The 23141-nt window shown below is 52.6% G+C and overlaps 2 protein-coding genes across 8 annotated transcripts in view; both read left to right on the forward strand.

The window, feature by feature from the left end:
* Window positions 1-2710: 2710 nt before the first annotated feature.
* Window positions 2711-7792, forward strand: LOC142477012 (uncharacterized; the record flags this gene model as incomplete). The annotated part of the gene is made up of 3 exons (XM_075582067.1): window positions 2711-3836; window positions 4583-4615; window positions 6846-7792. Coding segments are annotated over 3 exons (1209 nt in total), but the record flags the coding sequence as incomplete, so codon positions are not given.
* Window positions 7793-9262: 1470 nt separating this feature from the next.
* LOC142477013 (transmembrane protein 248-like) overlaps window positions 9263-23141 on the forward strand; it is a 30216-nt gene continuing 16337 nt past the window's right edge. Inside the window, exons 1-5 of one of the 7 annotated variants that reach the window (XR_012792138.1) lie at window positions 9271-9399; window positions 11203-11418; window positions 11516-11753; window positions 13264-13396; window positions 13800-13945. Coding sequence is in view for 6 of the 7 variants with exons in the window: in XM_075582068.1 (XP_075438183.1) it covers window positions 11260-11418; window positions 11516-11753; window positions 13264-13396 (530 nt within the window). In the remaining variant the exon portion in view is untranslated. The other 6 variants (XM_075582068.1, XM_075582069.1, XM_075582071.1 and 3 more) reach the window with 6 other exon arrangements.

Consider the following 23141-nt stretch of genomic DNA (forward strand, 5'->3'; position numbering starts at 1 on the left):
GGCCTGGGGTAGGAAGTGGGGGTCTTGGGGACCTGGGGGAGATGGGTGTTTGAGGGACGGGGGGGGGGGGGGTAAGTTCCTCCCTACAGAAAGTTGTTTTGTTTTACTTGGAGAATAAAACAATAATTATGTATTTGTGTAAAAGAAACATTGTGCTGGGGAATTAACCATTACCTGCCTAGCAGCAACAGGGTTTAAAATTCCTTTTAATATGTATCTGTGTATACTGTACTTAAGATTTCATAAATGTGTGTATATCTATCTTTATACACACAAATCCTAATATATACACTCTTGGGTCTTCTATTAACTATTTCTATTTTGTGTTGATCAAAAAATAGATTGACATTTAGGTTCCCTCAGGGATAATTTCCAAAAGTGTGTGTGTGTGTGTGTATATATATATATATATATATATATATATATATATATATATATATATATATTATTGTTGTGTGTGTTGTGTGTCTTTTATATAGCGCCATAAATGTACATAGCGCTTCACAGTAGTAATACATATATAAATAACAAATAATATAAATAACAAGTCATGGGAATAAGAGCTTCAGACATAAAAGTAACATTAAGGAAGAGGAGTCCCTGCTCCGAGGAGCTTACAATCTAATTTGTGTGTGTATGTGTAATATATCTATATATATATATATCTCTCTCAGAAAATAGCCGTGTTAGTCCAGTTGCGATAGTGCAGAATAAATGAGTTCTTCAGTATTCGGTGATACCTTTTTTATTGGACTAACAATTTATCACCGAATACTGAAGAACTCCTTTATTCTGCACTAATATATATATATATATATATATATATATATATATATATATATATATATATATATATATATATATATATATTCCTTATCTGACCTTAAAAATAGCTCACATGGTGTTGTTTTTTTTAAATTAAATTTGTTGGTTTTGAGGGGGGGGGGGGGGGATTGTGTAATGTCCTTCTGTTCTGTTGAGACTCAAAACGGACTAATGTTTAAAATGTCCTGTTATAAGAACATCCCCCTTATAAGAACATCCGTACGTGCCCCATCCTATGTGGAGAACCCCGTTATAAGAACACCCCCCTTATAAGAACATCTCCTCACAGCCCGTACGTACACCTCCTATGGGGGATCCCCCGTTATAAGAACATCTCCCAGCCCGTAAATGCCGCATCCTATGGGGGGATCCCCCGTTATAAGAACACTTCCGTACACGGGGTCTCAAAGTCTTGTAATTACAGACCTGTGGCCTGTACAGGGAATTAAATGTTCGTTTAAAGAGCCATCTCCTTAGACTGCTTCAGCCATTTTGCTAAGCCGGCGTGTGGAGACTTAACCCCAGTGGTCCTGCTGTGTGTTAAAGGCTTCACACTGTGTGTGTGTGTGTGTGTTTATATATATATATATATATATCTATCTATATCTCTCCCCCCATCCCCTCCCCCTGTTTATCGCCGGTTAAGCGTACGTCGTTGGGCAGGACGGGGTTAATATATACCGGCTGCTTCCGCCTTCCTGTATGTAAGGGTGGAGTCTGGCCCTGGACCACTACACTGAGCGCTGTGTGTATGCGTGCTGTGTGTGTATATAATAATGCTTTTATATATATATATATATATATGTATACAGAATTGTGGGTGTATATTTTTACATACATGCGTAGTTTTGTATACACATACATACAATGTGTGTTTAAGTATTGTACGCCAATGTATATAGCGCCATGCTTGTATGTAGGAATGTGTGCTGTACTGTAATTGTGTGCGCATATATACTTCCCGACAGTGTACGGGCTGCTTATGGTGGGCGCTATATATGCTGCAGTGGCTGTATGGCTGGAGTGTGTGTATCTATATCTGGCTGTGTGTGCGCGCGTGTGCGGCTGGCACTATACGCTGTGGTGTGTAGGGCTGGCACTGTATACGCTGCTGTGGCGGGCGCTGTATACGCTGCAGTGGGCGCAGTATACGCTGCAGTGGGCGCAGTATACTGTTTGTGTGTCTGGACCTGTATACAATGCTGTGTGTAGGGCTGGCACTGTGTTTGTGTGTAGGACTGGCGCTGTATACACGTGTGTTTGTGTGTGTGTGTGGGACTGGCACGGTGTACGCTGGTGTGTGTGACTTGCGCTGTATACACTGGTGTGTGTGTGTCTGACGCTGTATACACTGGTGTGTGTAGGACTGGCACTATGTGTGACTGGCGCTGTATACACTGGTGTGTGTGTGTGTGTGACTGGTGCTGTGTACACTGGTGTGAGAAGGGCTGGCTGTGTGTGTGTGTCTGGCGCTGTATACACTGGTGTGTGTGGGACTGGCACTGTACGCGTGTGTGTGTAGGGGGACGACTGGTGCTGTGTACACTGGTGTGAGTAGGCTGGCTGTGTGTGTGTGTGTGTCTGGCGCTGTATACACTGGTGTGTGTAGGACTGGCACTGTGTGTGTGTGTGACTGGTGCTGTATACACGTGTGTGTGTGTGTGTGTGTGTGTGTGTGTGACTGGTGCTGTATACACGTGTGTGTGTGTGTGTGACTGGTGCTGTATACACGTGTGTGTGGGACTGGCACTGTGTGTGTGTGTGACTGGTGCTGTATACACTGGTGTGTGTAGGACTGTGTGTGTGTGTGACTGGAGCTGTATACACTGGTGTGTGTAGGACTGTGTGTGTGTGTGACTGGAGCTGTATACACTGGTGTGTGTAGGACTGGCACTGTGTGTGTGTGTGTGTGTGTGTGTGTGGGACTGGTGCTGTGTACACTGGAGTGTGTGTCTGTCGCTGTATATACTGTATTTTAGGGCCTAGTGTTCATGGCCTTCTTGCCCTTTTTGTGTTTCTCTCTTCAGGCTCGTGGGAGTCTAACGGCTTTGGGCCGGACCCAGAGATAGAGTCGCTAGCAGGTCGCACCGAGGAGAGCGTTCCCCTCAGCCCCTCCAACTCCCTCAACCTCCGTCATCTGCGAAACTGCGAGAGAGAACCCTCCGGGCGCCAGCCCCAGCGCTCCCCTCCCTCCCAGTACCATCCGAACCACTATCCCTCCCACCATCACCACCACCACTTCCGCCCCTTCTACTCCGGCTACCGCAAAGGCTACTGGGACTACGAGAGCCAGTACCGGGACGGCAAGCGCAAGGAGTGGGTGCCCAGGCCAGGCGGGGGAGGCCGCAACCAGCGACCCAGGAACCGTGAGGCCTTAAACTCCACGGAGGGCTCGTGTGGAGACGCCAAGCCTGAGCAGACCGCGGGGGAGAAGGGGAAGGTCGGGCAGACGGGAACCGGCGCTGTATCTCGCCAGCCCTCGCCCCCTGCCAAGGAGGAGCAGGCGGCAGACAGCTGGTCGCTTTTTAAGCCTTTGCCTGTGTTCCCGGTCGATAGCAGCAGTGCCAGGACGCTGCCGAAAATCAGCTACGCCAGCAAGGTGAAGGAGAACCTGGTGCCCAGTTCGGCCCTTCGGACCTCCAATGGTTTGCCCAACTGCCTGCTGAGTGCCAGTCCACCGGGGGCCCAGCCCGAAGTCCCGGCCACTGGGCAGCTGGCGGGCTCCCTCTCCTCCTCCTCCTGCTCCTCCCTCTCCTCCGCTCCCCCGTCCCCAGTCAGCCAGGAGAACCTGGGTGCCATTTTCCAGAACGAGTGGGGGCTGTCGTTTATTAATGAGCCGGGGGCCGGGGCGGAGGGGAGGGGAGCCCAGGAAGGGGGAGGAGGGGGCAGTTCAGCAGCGGCTCTGGGGCGACTGTCGCTGCATGGATTCTACGTGGAGGGAACGGAGGAGGACGGGTCGCAGCTGGAGAATCCTCGGGATTGGGAGGCCCTGGTCCATTACAACGGGCAAGGTAAGCACTGGAGATGCAGTGAAAGCTGGGGTCCGTACAGTAATGGCAGAGGGGGCTGCCAGGCCGTATTGGAGGTGCAGTGGCAGAACTGTGCGTGGTTGGGTCTAGTCATTGGGTTCTGCACTACACAGTGATGCAAGTATCTCTCTCGCACAGCGTTGAGCTGCCTGTAATGTTACATCTGTCACTTCTGATAGGAAGATGACCCATCTGGTCTGCCCAAGTGGTTGTGATCTGCCATCAAATTCTGTTTGCTGTCTGCCCTATAACCCAGAGCACTAACCTGCAGCATGAGGTGTGAGCGTCTCTTGGGCCCCTTCTGCCCGTGTGTCACTTTGTAGTGTTGTGTTATGGGCCCTTTTGAGTCACTGTGGAGTGCTCTTGGGTCCCTTGGGTCAGCGTCATGTCATGTGAGGGACCAGCTGGTTGGGTGCGGGGTCCCCTGTGTCACTCTGCTGTGTGGGGGACAGACTTGCTATGTCCCGTGTGTCATTGTCACCCTGCTGTGTGAAGGACTGGCTGGCAGATTGGGCCACTTCCTGTTGGACCTATCCCTCGCTCTCCTCCCCTTCCTGTTTGGTCTGAGAGTCGGGGGTCAGGGAGAAGTGCACACGGGGGAGGACATGAGATTTGGAACTGCAGTACATACATGTAGGAGCGGTGTCTGTACATACATGTAGGAGCGGTGTCTGTACATACATGTACATTTTTACTTCATTATTTCCTTTTTTTTATTTCCCCCCCAGAGTGGAATCGGGTCTGGAACCTGCATAAGAAAGGTAAGCTATAAACCTAAATCTGACCGCTCCACCACTGTGTATATAATGCAGAGGGATGAGAATAATCCCATATCTCACAGCTCACCACAGTATATATAACACCCCATACAGGTATGCACTGTGTATATAATGCAGAGGGATGAGAATAATCCCATATCTCACAGCTCACCACAGTATATATAACACCCCCATACAGGTATGCACTGTGTATATAATACAGAGGGATGAGAATAATCCCATATCTCACAGCTCACCACAGTATATATAACACCCCCATACAGGTATGCACTGTGTATATAATGCAGAGGGATGAGAATAATCCCATATCTCACAGCTCACCACAGTATATATAACACCCCCATACAGGTATGCACTGTATATAATACAGAGGGATGAGAATAATCCCATATCTCACAGCTCACCACAGTATATATAAAACCCCCATACAGGTATGCACTGTGTATATAATACAGAGGGATGGTGATAATCCCATATCTCACAGCTCACCACAGTATATATAACACCCCCATACAGGTATGCACTGTGTATATAATACAGAGGGATGAGAATAATCCCATATCTCACAGCTCACCACAGTATATATAAAACCCCCATACAGGTATGCACTGTGTATATAATGCAGAGGGATGAGAATAATCCCATATCTCACAGCTCACCACAGTATATATAACACCCCCATACAGGTATGCACTGTGTATATAATGCAGAGGGATGAGAATAATCCCATATCTCACAGCTCACCACAGTATATATAACACCCCCATACAGGTATGCACTGTGTATATAATACAGAGGGATGAGAATAATCCCATATCTCACAGCTCACCACAGTATATATAACACCCCCATACAGGTATGCACTGTGTATATAATACAGAGGGATGAGAATAATCCCATATCTCACAGCTCACCACAGTATATATAAAACCCCCATACAGGTATGCACTGTGTATATAATGCAGAGGGATGAGAATAATCCCATATCTCACAGCTCACCACAGTATATATAACACCCCCATACAGGTATGCACTGTGTATATAATGCAGAGGGATGAGAATAATCCCATATCTCACAGATCACCACAGTATATATAACACCCCCATACAGGTATGCACTGTGTATATAATACAGAGGGATGAGAATAATCCCATATCTCACAGCTCACCACAGTATATATAAAACCCCCATACAGGTATGCACTGTGTATATAATGCAGAGGGATGAGAATAATCCCATATCTCACAGCTCACCACAGTATATATAACACCCCCATACAGGTATGCACTGTGTATATAATGCAGAGGGATGAGAATAATCCAATATCTCACAGCTCACCACAGTATATATAGCACCCCCATACAGGTATGCACTGTGTATATAATGCAGAGGGATGAGAATAATCCCATATCTCACAGCTCACCACAGTATATATAACACCCCCATACAGGTATGCACTGTGTATATAATGCAGAGGGATGAGAATAATCCCATATCTCACAGCTCACCACAGTATATATAAAACCCCCATACAGGTATGCACTGTGTATATAATACAGAGGAATGAGAATAATCCAATATCTCACAGCTCACCACAGTATATATAACACCCCCATACAGGTATGCACTGTGTATATAATACAGAGGGATGAGAATAATCCCATATCTCACAGCTCACCACAGTATATATAAAACCCCCATACAGGTATGCACTGTGTATATAATACAGAGGAATGAGAATAATCCAATATCTCACAGCTCACCACAGTATATATAACACCCCCATACAGTTATGCACTGTATATAATACAGAGGGATGAGAATAATCCCATATCTCACAGCTCACCACAGTATATATAACACCCCCATACAGGTATGCACTGTATATAATACAGAGGGATGAGAATAATCCCATATCTCACAGCTCACCACAGTATATATAAAACCCCCATACAGGTATGCACTGTGTATATAATACAGAGGGATGAGAATAATCCCATATCTCACAGCTCACCACAGTATATATAACACCCCCATACAGGTATGCACTGTGTATATAATACAGAGGGATGGTGATAATCCCCCTACCTCTCAAAACTCTGCACTGTGTATATAATAGCACATAGTGGATGTATAGAAACCATCTCGCCTCCTGTACCCTGCTCTCACGCTCTCGCTCGCTCTCACGCTCTCTCTCTCTCTCTCTCACAGATCCCTCCCGTGTAGTGGTATATGCAGAGTCCCTGGATGGGAAGGGTTAATCGTCTCGAAGGGGCTACAGGAGGTCTGCTCCGCCCCTCCGCACACCCACCCATGAACCCCCTCGGCACGCAAAGAGTCCGCAGCGCGGGAAACAAGAGAAGCCACGGCAGCCCTCCCGGGCCCACCATATTACCCCCTTCCCTGCTGCCCCCCCCAGGACAGAAGGGGTTGAAAGTGGCATTTCCCGGGAAAAAGAAATTACATTTTTACTGTAACCGCCCCCCCCCTTTTTTTTTTTGGCCCCCAATTTTTTTTCTTGCACTTTTTTTTAACCCCTTTCCTGCCTGTTTGTGCACCAAGACACCCCAGGAGTCGCGCTTCCTCCTCTCCTGCAGGGCAGACGCCGCCTTTCTGTTCCCCTGTTCTCTTCATAGCGACTCTCCTCCGGGGTGGTAAAAGGGGGGGGGGGAAAGAGGCAGAGCCAGAGCCATCTCCTGGATGCGCCGCAATGTACATCGATAACAAGTATATCTGCACACTTGCAGATCCCTACAGCTGCTCTGAAGCAGACCTAAAATAAACATTACCGCACTTCAGCAGTTATGGCAACCCCCGGGTGAAAACTCCCCCTTCTGTTGGGAGGAGTGTATCTGTTTTTATTGGGGTGTAAAGGGGGCAGGTAAAAAAGGAGGTGCAGGGCAGCTGTATAGGGCGAAGGTTGCAGGTGTATAGAGATACTCGGCATCATTATATAGTGCAGCGTGTTCATTTAGCATGGGATGGGGAGCTGCTTGGGGATCCCGTCTCCCTGTAGGATTTGAAAGGATCTATCCTTTTATCTGTATCCTGTTGTAAACACTCTCTCACACGTAATGGTGGTCAGAGACATCCTGGCGATTGGTTTCCTGCCAGGACGGGATTTATATTGTGATTAAAGCAAAAATCTGTTTTATTAACCTGTTGCCGTGTTTAATTAGCACATCTCTGTTTTTTATGAATCCCAGAGGGAAGGTGTGTGTCCGTGTCCACACCGCAGTGTGTCGGAGCCGGCTGATGTTTGTAGACTTCGTGTGTAACACGGGAATAATCAAAGGAACTGACCTGTGTAATCGGGAGATCCCAATAATGTTTGTGTGCAAATGAGGGCATCGAGCTGCAACGTCTGACGGTGTAACACCCCGCTGTAGCGTATAGTGTCAGGAACACCGCCCACCCTGTAGCATGGAAGGGGGTGTAAGAGGGGCACCCCGACTACGTTGTGTGGGACAGCCTCCTTGTAGTTTGTGTGTGACTCCCCCCCCCCCCCCCCCCTGAAGGGTGTGTGTGCACACATGGGGGACCCCCCTTGCACTGTGTGACCCCCCTGTAGTATGCAGTGTGCGTGCAAGAGTGACACCCCATGTAGCGCGCGTGCAAGAGGACCCCCCCCCCGTTCCCAGAGTATCGCGTGTGCAAGAGGGACACCCCCACTAGCGTATATAGTGTGTGACCCCCTGTATTGTGCTGTGTGGAAGAGGGACACCAACCCCCCCCCCCCCCCCCCTGTAGTATGTGCGTGCAAGATTCTCCCCCCCCCACCTGTTCCCAGTATGGGGGGGGGGGGTGCGCGCAAGAGTGGCACCCCCCCGTAGCGCGTGTGCAAGTGGGATACCCCCACTAGCATATATAGTGTGTGACACACCACTGTAGCGTGTAAGAGGGATACCCCACTGTGGCGTATCGGGGAAAAGGGGGGGGGGTTGGTTATACCATTGTATGCCTGCGTTCCACTATAGGATAAGGAGAGTGTGGGATGAAGCAGCTATTCTCCCCCATAGTGAGTGAATTCAGGCCTGTGTTTGGCCCTAAATTTCTATGGTAACTGACATTGCCCCAAGAAATCCTTTAACTGCAGGCCTCAGTTGCTCACACATCCAGTTCTCCGCTCCCACAGCTCTGTACACATACATGGCTCAGATACTACACCAGGGGAACAGAAGTGTGGGAATAGAAACTAGCCAATGAAGAGACAGGGTTTAGAGCCTTTATTGAGACTCGTATGTGATTATCAACATATTAGGATGTGAATTCACACGTAATCATTTGTTTTTATCATCGATATTGACGTGATTTATATGGGTTGCAGGCAATAAATGGGGAGAAGAGGGAGTTGCAAATGAAAGTGATGCGCATTACATAATGGGGAGAAGTGAACGTGTGTGTGTGTATATATAATACATAGAATATACATTTTCATCACACGTATACTCTTTCTGGGGCATTGTGGGAGATGGAGTCCCGAGGTATGAGCCCATAACGCCTTTGGAATGGACTGGTGACTACAACTCCCAGCAAGCAACGGGCACACAGACAAGGAAGTCTGCTCTAGGTTTCCCTAGCAACCCAGAGCGCCTGTCAGACACGTTGCTCTGACGTAGCGGCGCCATTTTGTCCACCGACAGCAGCTTCCCCGATACGCGCATGCGCCCTTTCCCGTCGCTGAGCAGCACTTCCGGGAGGCGTGTCGCGTCTGCGCGTGCGCACAGGCGAAGTTGGCGCTGACCACTGCATTGGGCGTGCTGAGGTGGGGATATAGAATAGTGCAAGCTGGGAAATATAAGGCGGTGGCAGTCGTCACTGGCTTTCTACTCCCATTGAGGTAGTCCGCGGCGTACCGTTTCATAACGTTGGACTACAAGTCCCAGAATACATTGCGGCAGAGAGCTTGGGCGGAGTGCATTGTGGGGTATGCAGAGCCCTGCAAATCCAACTGTAAAACGTTCAACTACAGGTCCCGAGTGCATTATAAGGGAAGGTGCATCATGGGAGCTGAAGTCTCGCTTTTGAATTAGGACTACAACTCCCAGGATGCACTCCCATCATTTCACAGCAGAAAATAGGTACACATGCGTCTAATATAACCCCACGCCCTATATCTATCTATCTATACATGCACACTTTCTCTCATATATATATCCTACACCCATCATATAGATCCACACACCTCATATACACTAGATCCCCTCATATATCCCACACCCCTCATATAGATCCCCACTTAAACCACACCCTCAGATCTGCTCATATACCCTACAACCCCCATATAGATCCCCACATATATCCCACACCCCTCATAGATCCTCTCATATACCCTACACCCCTCATAGATTTCCACATATACCCTACACCCCCCATTTAGATTCCCACATATATCCTGCTCCCCACATATACCCCACACCCCTCATATAGATTCCCATATATACCCCACACCCCTCATATAGATTCCCACATATACCCCACACCCCTCATATAGATTCCCACATATACCCAACACCCCTCATATAGATTCCCACATATACCCCACACCGCTCATATAGATTCCCACATAGCCCCGACACCCCTCATATAGGTCCCCACATATATCCCACACCTTTCATACAGATCCCCACCCCACTAATATAATAGCATGCATCATTTGGCAGCCGCGCCTTACATCCACTTTATAAGGAAACTCCTTGCAGCTGCAGGCAGAGGGGACCCACACGTATAAGGACATCGTTGGGTCCAGAGGGCAGCTGCTGCTTGCTACCTGCAACAGCGGCCCAATCGGAATCTTTGACGACGCTGATCGGCCGGCCATTTAGTGAAGCCACGCGACCAGCCTTTCGGCACCGCCGAAGATTCTGATTGGTCAGTGGTCGCAGCGAAGGAGCGTGCAGCAGCGCCAAAAACCGGTATACTGACTGGGGTTTGGTACAGGAGCTTGCTAAACCGGTACTGTACCGGCTACATCGGTGCCGTGGGAGGGATCGACTGGTACGGCTCTCCTTAAAATAAGGGCGTGGACAGAGGTGTACGGTGGGAAAGAGAGCGCATTTGATACAGCTATTAGAGAGAAGAGATGTATTATGGGATGGCAATGACGTGCATGCTGGGATAAAAGAAAGCTGGGCAGTATGGGAGTAGTGAGCCATCCTCGGTGACCTCTTTCACAACGAGATCCTACACGAGGAGGGGACAGACTCCGAGGGGCAGTACTGCACTGCAAGGGTGGTGCGTGCTTGGATCAGGCTCCCAGCGAAGGAGACAGGAAGTAGATAGATTTATTGGGATTCCAGAGCACCTGGGACAGACACACGGGATCCTTATAGGATGAGCAAAATGGTGGTGCAGGTTCCACTGGCTGCCACACTACACCCATGGCTGCAGCTTTCATGGAGTGGGCCAAGATGGTGGCCCTGCCGGCAAGCCAATCAGGAACTGCGACCAATGATATCATGCAGGGAGCTGCTTGGTGGCCATCTTGGTAGAGGGCAAATGTCTCTTGAGGGAAGTGATCAGGATAGGGTTGTCCCCACTTCCCTCTGCTTATCTTCTCCCCCTGCAGGTGTTTGGGGTGAAGGACCTCTCGTTCACTGATTGGAGCTGGTGGGGGGGATTCGCCATGTTTCTGTGCCAGCCATGCGGGGGCCTGCGGTCCTGTGTATTCCAGCAGCCGCCTCTGCTCATGTTCTTCCTGTGCCTGGTGACCCTCGCAGTCACCTTCCTGTCCCTCGGGGCGTACGTCAAGACTCACCCCGTCAGGAACGCAGACGTCACCCAGGTAGCTAGCGGTGTGCCTGGGCTGGAGAGGCTGAGAATATGGCTGTTTCTGAGACACGGTGACAGATAGCTGTGTCTCCCCCACCCCTCTCTCTCAGGACTGGGACTCCCTCCTCCAGGCCCTGGGCTTGCTGCAGTTCTGCCCCCAGGGTAATACGACTGGGCGTGTCACCCCCCTCCTACTGGCCGGGAGTCCGTTGAACGTATCAGGGCTCCATCCAGGTGGTCTTGCCAGCACCTCGGTGTTGGTTGGGCTGTCTCTGCGCCCGTGGGACCCCGTCACCAACACCAGCGGCCTGCGGCTTTCTGTCTCGAGCGCCCAGCTTGGGCTTAGAGGTATTTATACAGGGGTCCCGCACATGCAGGGGGGCAGCACCTAACTGTCGTATTGGGGGCCGACTCCCTGACTACACGCCCCTCTGTCTCCATGACATGGTCTCTTGCATCCATGTCACCCTGCGTTAAACAGGCCACACAGGATAGTCCTGTCTCTGTCACCTTGCGGTGTGGGGGACGGGCGTGTCACTGGTCCCCAGCGGTGGGAGGGACGGGCGTGTCACTGGTCCCCTGCGGGTGGGAGGGACGGGCGTGTCACTGGTCCCCTGCGGCGGGAGGGATGGGCGTGTCACTGGTCCCCTGCGGGTGGGAGGGACGGGCGGGTTAGCGGTCCCCTGCGGGTGGGAGGGACGGGCGGGTCAGCGGTCCCCTGCGGGTGGGAGGGACGGGCGGGTCAGCGGTCCCCTGCGGGTGGGAGGGACGGGCGGGTCAGCGGTCCCCTGCGGGTGGGAGGGACGGGCGGGTCAGCGGTCCCCTGTGGGTGGGATGGGCGGGTCAGCGGTCCCCTGCGGTGGGAGGGACGGGCGGGTCAGCGGTCCCCTGCGGGTGGGAGGGACGGGCGTGTCACTGGTCCCCTGCGGGTGGGAGGGACGGGCGTGTCACTGGTCCCCTGCGGCGGGAGGGATGGGCGTGTCACTGGTCCCCTGCGGGTGGGAGGGACGGGCGTGTCACTGGTCCCCTGCGGGTGGGAGGGACGGGCGTGTCACTGGTCCCCTGCGGCGGGAGGGATGGGCGTGTCACTGGTCCCCTGCGGGTGGGAGGGACGGGCGGGTTAGCGGTCCCCTGCGGGTGGGAGGGACGGGCGGGTCAGCGGTCCCCTGCGGGTGGGAGGGACGGGCGGGTCAGCGGTCCCCTGCGGGTGGGAGGGACGGGCGGGTCAGCGGTCCCCTGCGGGTGGGAGGGACGGTCGTGTCAGCGGTCCCCTGTGGGTGGGATGGGCGGGTCAGCGGTCCCCTGCGGTGGGAGGGACGGGCGGGTCACTGGTCCCCTGCGGGTGGGAGGGACGGTCGTGTCACTGGTCCCCTGCGGTGGGAGGGACGGGCGGGTCAGCGGTCCCCTGCGGGTGGGAGGGACGGGCGGGTCAGCGGTCCCCTGCGGGTGGGAGGGACGGTCGTGTCACTGGTCCCCTGCGGTGGGAGGGACAGGCGGGTCACTGGTCCCCTGCGGTGGGAGGGAGGGACGGGCGGGTCAGCGGTCCCCTGCGGGTGGGAGGGACGGGCGTGTCACTGGTCCCCTGCGGTGGGAGGGACGGGCGTGTCACTGGTCCCCTGCGGTGGGAGGGAGGGACGGGCGGGTCAGCGGTCCCCTGCGGGTGGGAGGGACGGGCGTGTCACTGGTCCCCTGCGGTGGGAGGGACGGGCGTGTCACTGGTCCCCTGCGGTGGGAGGGACGGGCGGGTCAGCGGTCCCCTGTGGGTGGGTGGGACGGCGTGTCACTGGTCCCCTGCGATGGGAGGGGTGTGTGGGTGTCGGGGATGGGCACTGACCCTCCTGTCATGCTGCTGTTGCAGGTGAGGGGACGGGCGCGGATCTATTCGTCACAGTGTCCCCAGTCAGGTCGGCGGGTGGCTGCGGTGACACCGACTGCTCCACGAAATACTGCGTCACCGTCACCGCCCCGGTGTCCCTGCTGCCTCAGGCCAGGTGAGAAATAGACGTGTGTGGCGGGACTGCGGTGACAGCCGTGTGTGGCGGGACTGCGGTGACAGCCGTGTGTGGCGGGACTGCGGTGACGGCCGTGTGTGGCGGGACTGCGGTGACGGCCGTGTGTGGCGGGACTGCGGTGACGGCCGTGTGTGGCGGGACTGCGGTGACGGCCGTGTGTGGCGGGACTGCGGTGACAGCCGTGTGTGGCGGGACTGCGGTGACAGCCGTGTGTGGCGGGACTGCGGTGACAGCCGTGTGTGGCGGGACTGCGGTGACAGCCGTGTGTGGCGTGACAGCCGTGCGGGGCGGGACTGCGGTGACAGATAGCCGTGTGGGGCGGGACAGAGGGACGTAGTGCTAGATAGCTGTGTACCCTCTCACACTGTACCACTGGATGCAGGTCGCCCCTGCAATGCCCCCAGAGCATGCCCAGCGCCCCCCCCGCCTCCTGATCTGTACGTGGCACAGCGGTACCCGGGCCACCCCTCCCACTGTTACACAGCCACGTATAACCGGGACCCTGAGATGCTGAGCATGATATCCCAGGTGAGGAGCGTACAGTGCTGTATACACTGCCAGTAACTATACAGTATATACACGTATAGCACCGTATATACCTGGAACTCTACAGTATGTGCACATACAGCGCTGTATACATTGGCAGTAACTCTATACAGTATACACACAGCACCGTATACGCTGCCTGTAACTCTATACAGTATATACACGCACAGCACCGTTTACACTGCTTGTAACTATACAGTATATACACGCACAGCACCGTATACACTGCCTGTAATTATACAGTACATACACGCACAGCACCGTATACACTGCCTGTAATTATATAGTATATACACGCACAGCACCGTATACATTGCCTGTAATTATACAGTATATACACGCACAGCACCGTATACACTGCCTGTAATTATACAGTTTATACACGCACAGCACCGTATACACTGCCTGTAACTATACAGTATATACACGCACAGCACCGTATACACTGGCAGCATAGAAACCTGGAATGTGACGGTGGATAAGAGCCGCCGTGTCAGTGCGCTCCCCACCCTGCTGTAACACCTCCGTCCTGGTTGGATCCGTGAGGCTTTCTCTCATATTGAGGATTTAGCCTTCTGTCTCTCACCCCGTAGCACCTCTGCTGGGACGCTAGTCCACGACTCCACCCCCCTTTCCATAAAGAAGCACTCCCTCACATCTCCCTTAGCTGCCGCCTGTCGGCCCCGGAGAGCGACTTCTTGTCCTAGCGCTCCTCTCTCTCTCCGGAATACGCTTCCCGTCTGTACTCCTGAAGCCCTCATTCTCTCCCTCGTCCCCCCATGGCAGTACACACGGGGGGTGGGGAGGGATTGATGCCCCACCTCCTGCGTGGCAGGACTGGCTTTGGATTGGCTCCTCGCCCGTCAGGTCCCCTGGCATGGCCTTACTAGGCGCGGGTGTAGACCTTCTCTCTCTCACTCCCCCACCCTTCTTGCTCACTCTTCTTCCCCCCCTCTTTCTCTCTCCCCCTTCTTCTTTCTCTCTCCCCTCTTACCCCCTCTTCTCTTACTCAGCTGTCCACTTCTCTTACACCCCTCTCCACTTCCCTTACCCCCCTCTCCTCTTACCCCCTCCCCCTCTCCTCTTACCCCTTCCCCCTCTCCTCTTGCTTCCCCCTCTGATCCCTCTTTTTACTCTTCGTCCATCTTCGCCCCCCCCATTCCTTTCCTCCCCCCCTTTCCTCGCCTCCCATTCCCACTGCCCCCACGCCATTCCCTTCCCCGCCCCCCATTCCCACTGCCCCCACGCCATTCCCTTCCCCGCCCCCACCCCATTCCCTTTCCCGCCCCCACGCCATTCCCTTCCTCGCCCCCACGCCATTCCCTTCCCCGCCCCCACCCCATTCCCTTCCTCGCCCCCACCCCTCCTTTCCCCTTCTATCAGGAGCATGATCTGGCGCAAAGGCTAACCGGGCCCGCAAGCCTAGCAATAGCTCCATCTGGCCCCTCCACACCATCTGGCCCCTGCCCTCCCTCAACACCGGCTCTTCCGTCCCTCCACATTTGCTCTTCCGTCCCTCCACATTTGCTCTTCCCCGCCCCCCGCCCCTCTCCTGGCAAAAAACGATGAAGAAGCTGCCGCCCGTGGGAAGCCACATGTTGTCGCATCACCCTCCGATCCGGATCATCAAGGTAGGTTAGAGTTGCAGGGACCGTCCTGTCTGGACCACAGGAGGAGGGTGGGGGGCGCCAGATGAGATCTTCCGCAGGAGCCGTCTATGCCTCCGTCTGGTGGGTCTTATGTGTTCTGCTGGAAACCGCAATGACGGTGCTACCCGGCCAGATAGAAAGAGGGACTCCGGCAAACGACGCATATCAGGGGATGTCGGCGTCTTCCGTGACGGCTAGGTCCAAACGTTTGCCACACGAATGGTAAAGTTGAATAAAGGCGCAATGTTCCAGGTACAAGGACTAACCCGGAGGCACCAACACAATCCTATGCGTTTCGTGGCTACGTGGCCACTTCATCATGGAATGAATGGTGGAATTCCCATCTGGCTTTAAATACCCTTCCTGGATTTCTTATTGGCTCATGTCCACATGGTAGGACTACATGTCATTAAAGTTACACTAACACACAAGTAACGTACGCTTATTCATAAAATGTAACACAATAAAGAACACAATGAAAACAACTATATGTAGCAAACAAGACCGGCCCCTTCAGCTTTAACATATAAGGGGATTGATGTTGTTCCTATCAATAGAAGGGGTGGAGATCGAGAGAGGACCCTATCCAGCCCGGAGAGCTATTGGATTTACAAGCTCAAGACTACAATTCCCTTTGGCCTTAATGAGGATATTGTATTTCTCCTCTAGTACGGCATAATCAATCCTTCCCCTGCTGAGAACCCTCACTTATCCCTCCGCCATTCCTTGTCTGTGTAGCCCCCTCTCTCTCTGTCTCTCTCCCAATATGCTTCTGCAACTTCCTATATGCTCTCCCCAGCCCCCTGTGACATACGAGGTGGAAGATATGCTAGATGGTGGTGCTTTTGAATTCTGGGTGCTCTCCGTTGGCTTGGTGTATCTACATTTAATATAAGTATCCAAACAGGTCTGCTCCTTCCACCTCTTACTATAGGATTTTCCCAGCAGTGTTTCCATATGGTTCCTTTATTACATTAGTGCTTAGATGGTTATTCTGTTTGCATGAGCATATACCATCCTATTCATGCTAGCACACTTTCTTTTTTTAAACATAGATTTTTTTTATTGTAAAATTTGGGTACAGAAGGGAAAAAGGGTAGGGAAAGGTGTTAAGAATTACAGTACCTTGACATTCGTTTATTCACACAGGGAGCTCAACTTACTGAACATTCATAGTCGTAGTGTGGTACAAAAATCGTAAGTCAGTCACTCGGGATGTAGAGGGTGGGGACATCCATGAGGTAAAGAACACACCAACTAACGTAGGGAGAGGGCGGGGGAGAGGAAATGATCACAGTATTCTCGGAATGACATCTCAGCATCTTGTCCCATTCCTATCGCCTGCATCTCCTCTGCATTTACATCTTTCCAAAGCATCAGATTTTACAGCATTGCTAGCTCTGGGGCAAGCCCCGTGCCACCCTCTTGTGACAGCCATGGTTCCCACACCTGAGCAAATGTATGGGATTTCTCTCTTAGATATGCCGCGATCCGCTCCATTTTCAAGATATGCCATATCCTGTGTTTGGATAGTAATCCTGGGCTAGTCTGCTTATTCCAACACGCAGCTATGGAACATCTAGCGGCCAGCAAGATGTGTAGCATTCATTTATATCTGTGCCTGGGTATGACCTATGAGGGGATCTGCCTAATAGGTCAAGCTAGCTATGGGTCAGGGACCATCCGTGTGTCTCCTAGGGAGTTGATGAGGTCGAATATTTGCCACCATAGGGTAATTAGAACTGGACAGGATCACCAGATGTGTAAGAGGGATCCTCTCAGCCCACAGCCTCGGACACATAAGGGGGATATACTGCTATTGATAGCATGTAGTCTTCTTGGTGTAAGGTACCAGCGACACGGCATCTTATATGTATTTTCTTTTATGGTCGTGCATATGGAACTGGAGACTGACGCCTCACATATCAGACCATACCTCAACCTCTAGGACTTTCCCAAACTCCTCTTCCAATCGCTGCATATAGATAGTCTTTATAGTAAAATCCATATCTAGCAGAACCTGATAAATGGTTGAGATTAAACCCTTCACATATATCTTGAGATATATAGCATTTCCAAATAGGTTTCAGCCGCCGGAGATGTGCTTGTGTGCTTTGTTATGATAACATTGTAGAAAGAGAAAGGGGGTGGCCCGGTATTAAAGGGGTTGCACCCCATTTGGCCATCCCCTGACCTCACCAGGGAGACAAGGGGTTAACTGGGCTGAGGTCCAGAAATGTGATGTAACCCTTGTTATGACATGAAAATGTGTATTCCCCTGTTCCCATGCTTTATTGTAATGTCTGGTTTAATCAGTGTCTGCATCACACACACACTAGGATCCATCCGGGAGCACAAGGGTTAATAGTTGTTTAGTGATTATAGCCCTTTGTGTAATTTTTCCGCCTTTTCAGGCACCATTTTGCAGGATCCCATAGGCCGCCATTGGGGCTCCATGTGTTTCAATGGCGAATCTTGCTGTTTGGGTCCTGGTTCCTGTGAAGACCAGCAGATGGCGTCCGAGAGGAGGAGCGGAGGTTTCCCATTGTACATCAATGGGCCCATTGACTTCAATGGAGAATCCTCGAAAGAGCTTTCCAGGAACGAGTTGGCTGCCGTCCAAACCGCAAAGCGGATACATTTTCAATAAGAGCTTTGATCACTTAACAGTCAAGTTCAACGACAAGTGGCGTGGGAATAAACAGTTCTAGAGCACATAGAAATAAAATTCTTTTTACCCCTAGTTCCTAGACCTTCCCCCACTCGACCACAACCGGGACCCAGTATCCTGGACCCCCGATAAGGGTCGAACCGAGAAGAGCGGGTCGCGCCATAGGTTCCAATGGCGGCGGCAGAAACAGCTCAGGAAAACGGCTAAGTGTCAAAAGCTGAACTTTGGGAATCCATAGCTCCGGTTCCGGAGGGTCCAGAGGATCAGGGTTTGGGGTATCTGTAGTCACTGCTCCGGCATCGCTGCAGAACCATCCTTGACCCTCTTGGACCAACCCAACGGAGTATGGACCCCCTTGAAAGTTCGGGACTTTTCCCATAGACTCCAATGGTGGCCAATCGCCATTGACCGGCTATGGCGGAAAACCCCCATTGATTTCAACGGCGGCGTCGCCCCGTTGAAAGTCTATGGCGGCGGATTCCCATAGCCGCCAACGGCGGCGGTTTGCCATTGAAAGTCTGGCGGCGGAGCCTGTTGTTTTCAATGGGGATTTAGTGAAAAACCGTGATTTAATTTACAGCGGAGTTTTTTGTATTAAAATAGGAAACGGTTTAAGGTGTATTTGTGTAACTCCGGTTCTGAAGGTCGTAGCAAGTCGCAAATTAAACCATAGGATGTCCCAGTTCCGGCATTGAGAACTGGGAAGTTTGGACTGGCTGGACCCAACGGAACCGTATATTTTAATATGTTTGTGTTTTATCCTTCATACTGTGTCCCAAAGCAGGGATAAAACCCAGAGGAAATTCCTTTGCATACCAGGGGAGCATATGGCCAGAGAGGCGACCCAATGTCTAGGACTTAAGTATTGTCCACCTTTTATCCTTTGTCTTCTGATATCATCTGAATTGTTACCTGATTGCGAGAGAATTGCTATGCAACATACTTCTCATCCCCCATCCCCAAAGTAAGTGTACTTCTTTTCTGTTACTGTATTATTTCGTGTGTTCACCTATCCAAAGGAATAAATATACTTTATTATATCTAAGCCTCGTTCAGTTCAAACCCAGTATTTGGTGTAAATTACAACCTGTGATAAGCTATCGTCACAGGCTTGTATATTAACTGGTGGCAGCGGCGGGATTGAACTGCACCTGGATTACAGTATTCTGTGGGGTACTGTGATCCAGTGGGAACTTGATGGTAATTGCAAATTCCTGGGACTAAAGATATTGAACACACAGTAGTGCAACAAGTAACGCAAGTTGTCACACCACCTCACTGCTGCGACCCAGAACCATGAGTGAAGCGGAAAGTGTCTACTACCTGAGGACTAGAGCTCAGCTAAAAGAAAAGTGCCGTGATTATGGACTGGAATATGAGGACTAGGAGGTCGAAGACATGATTGCCGCAATCACGGACTATGAAGCCAAGCGGGCAGAGTCGCAGGATACGGCTCAGCTTGCCCTTGTACAGCCGCCCGGAAATCAGGGACTGAACCCAGTGCCGGGGCAGCAGAATCCCGGGGAAGGAACGAGTGCACCTCCCGGGACAAGTGCGACAGGAGGGGCACTGATGGCTGCGGCCACCAGTCCGTTTACCCCCGAAATGTTGGCACTGATTACAATGTGGGGAGACCGAGGGACAGCGGAGGAGCGGCTAAAGTTTATCTGGCCAGTGGTTGACAAATCACCAAAAAATCTACTCGCCACACAAAAAAATCTACTCGCCACCTAGTACCAAACGTGTGCTGCTTGGGCCAATATTTACTCGCCCGGGGGTTAAATCCACTCGCCCGGGGCGAGCAAATGTATAGGTTTGTCGAACACTGTCTATGGCAGTGAACAGACCCGCTTATTGCCCCCCGGTCCAACCCTGCAAAGATGAACTACAACTGGACAAGCACAGTCTCACCAAGTACGTGGAAGGCACTGATCGGATCGACATGGTGCTTCCCCAGCATAGGGTTGCACGCTTGGACCCGCTACTCTCCGGCTTGGCTAAGCAGACATTGATGGAGCTTACAGAGGAGTTTGCTGATGATTATGACCACCTGAAAGAACTATTGCTATTTCAGCACGGTTTTACCCCTGAAGCTTACCGGGGTAAATTCCGGCTGGAGGAGAGGCAGCCTCAGGAGACCTACGTCACCTATGTGACCCGCATGGCTTTATACGGGCTACACTGGGTGGAGGGCTGTGAGGCCAAGACTTACCAACGCCTGCTGGACCTCATCTTTCAGGAGCAGCTCATGCAGCAGTGCCCGCCGGCAGTGAGGGCTTTGGTGTATGACAAAAAGCCCAAGACTTACACAGAGGCGGCGAGGCTGGCAGATGACTATGTGGTCAGCCGGTCCTAGATGATCGCCAAGGTACCAGCCAAAGCGGCGGCAGCGCCGGCGCCGGCCAAGAAGTCTGTTACTACCCCCCAGTGGACCCAAAAGCCGCCTGCGGGCAGCAGTTCACAGAAGGCGGGAGAGCTCCGGCATGAGCGCCGGTGCTACAACTGTAACAACACTGGTCACTTCAGACCAGATTGCCCGGAACCCCTGTGTTCCAACGGACCCCATTGGGGGCAACGCACCCCAGCTGCGAAGCCGGTAGCCCGCGTGCAGGTGGCTTCCACCAAAGAACCAGGTCCGGTCATGGAAACAACTCCCAGCGAGACGTCCCATGTCACCCCTATCCCGGTTTCATCGGTGCCTACAGCCAGTAGTGGAGGACATCTCAGCGCAGACCTGCAGCAGACGGACGGCCGGAGCAAACATCTCACCCCGGTCACAGACGGTGACCGGCAAGCAGTCGGCTTGCTGGATTCAGGAGCTGCAGTGACCCTGGTCCGACCTGATATGGTCCGGCCAGAGGAATTGCTCCCAGGCCCAGGGATGCAGATCACTGTGGCCGACGGAGAGCCACGTTTCTTGCAGGTGGCCCGCATCTTTTTGGATTGGGGGGTGGGCCAGGGTGTGCGGGAGGTGGGGGTTTTACCCGGTTTGGATGCTGAAATTCTTTTGGGCAACGACCTGGGACCGATGACCAGCACCTACGACCGTGTGCCCCAGCCCGCTGCAGTGGTGGCGGTTACCCGGAGCCAGACCGCGGCAATGCCGGCGACGGCCGCTCCAGTCCCCCAGCCTTTGGGACCAACGTTAGCGGAGGGCGCAGAGGAGCCCGGGGAGGTAAGCCAGGATCAGTTGCAACCACAGGCTGACTTACTGTTCCCTTTCACCCTGTCCCCTTCCCCTGACAATGACATGACTGGGGGGTGGCCAGACTTAGGAGCCCAGTTTAGGGAGGCAGTGAAGACAGACCCTACCCTGGCCGGCGTGAGACTTCGGGCGTCCGAATCTCAGGCAGGGGAGGGCACTGAGCGCTGCCTATGGCATAAGGGACTCCTATACAGAGAAGAAGGGAACCCGGGGATAGAGGAGGGGGTGACCGGTAAGCGACAGCTAGTAGTGCCCCAGGGGTACCGACAGCAATTGTTACGGGTAGCTCACTCTATTCCGTTAGCAGGACATCAGGGGGTCACCAGAACGCGAGCCCGGCTATTACAGCGTTACTACTGGCCGGGGGCATCCCGGGATGCGAGCAACTTCTGCCGCTCCTGTGATGCCTGCCAGCGAGTGGGTAAGGCGGGCGACCGTGTGAAGGCACCCCTGGGACCCCTACCGATAATAGGGGAACCCTTACAGAAGGTAGCGATGGACCTGATAGGACCCCTCATGATTCCTAGCAGGTCAGGGAAGCTCTACATCCTGACGGGGGTGGATTTTGCCACCCGGTACCCTGAGGTGGTAGCGCTTGCCACCATAAGTGCCAAGACAGTGGCAGCAGCTTTGCTGAACATTTTCTCTAGGGTAGGTTTCCCTAGTGAGATCCTAACCGATCAGGGGTCGCAGTTCATGAGTGAACTGTTACATTGTCTCTGGGATGCATGCGGTGTACAGCACCGGCGCACTACCCCTTACCATCCCCAGACAAACGGATTATGTGAGAGGTTTAACGGGACCCTGAAGCAGATGCTTCGGACCTTTATAGAGGCAGAGGGGAAAGACTGGGAGATTCACCTGCAGCACTTGCTGTTTGCATACCGAGAGGTACCGCAAGAATCTACAGGCTTCTCCCCCTTCGAGCTACTATATGGCCGCAGGGTACGTGGACCTCTGGACATATTCCGTGAGGGATGGGATGGGGAGACTACTGCTACTGATGCTTCAGTGATCCAGTATGTATTTGATCTCAGAGACCGGTTAGAGATGCTCATGGGCGTGGCCCAGGACCACCTCAGGGCTGCGCAGACCAAGCAAAAGCAATGGTATGACCAGCATGCCCGTAGCAGAGAATTCATCCCAGGACAGCAGGTGCTTGTTCTCAAACCCACTCGGGAGAACAAGCTGATGGCTGCCTGGTCGGGACCGTACTCGGTTATCCGAAAGGTGAATGAGTGCAACTATGTTGTACAGGTAGCGCCTGAGAGGCACAAGACATACCACATTAACATGCTGAAGGAATACAGAGCACCGAGTATGGGAGCAGTGCTGGCCATTTGTAGCCCACTGCTGGAGGATCCGGCGAGCAATGCTCTGCCTGATCTCCTAGGGGAGGCTAGGCAGGGAAACACTGTAGAGCAGGTAGAGATAGGGGCACAGTTGAGTGCTAGGCAGAAGGGAGAAGCCAGGGACATGCTAGCTAAGTTTGGGGCCCTCTTCACTGACATGCCAGTGACCACATATCTCACAAAACACCCAGTGCACACAGGGGACCTGCAGCCTCTGCATAAGCACGCTTATAGAGTGTCAGCAGAGGTCAAGACAAGTATGGAGAGAGAGATAGAGGAGATGCTGATCCTAGGGGTAATT

Source organism: Ascaphus truei, unplaced genomic scaffold (assembly GCF_040206685.1).
Source record: "Ascaphus truei isolate aAscTru1 unplaced genomic scaffold, aAscTru1.hap1 HAP1_SCAFFOLD_1863, whole genome shotgun sequence".
Taxonomy (NCBI): domain Eukaryota; kingdom Metazoa; phylum Chordata; class Amphibia; order Anura; family Ascaphidae; genus Ascaphus; species Ascaphus truei.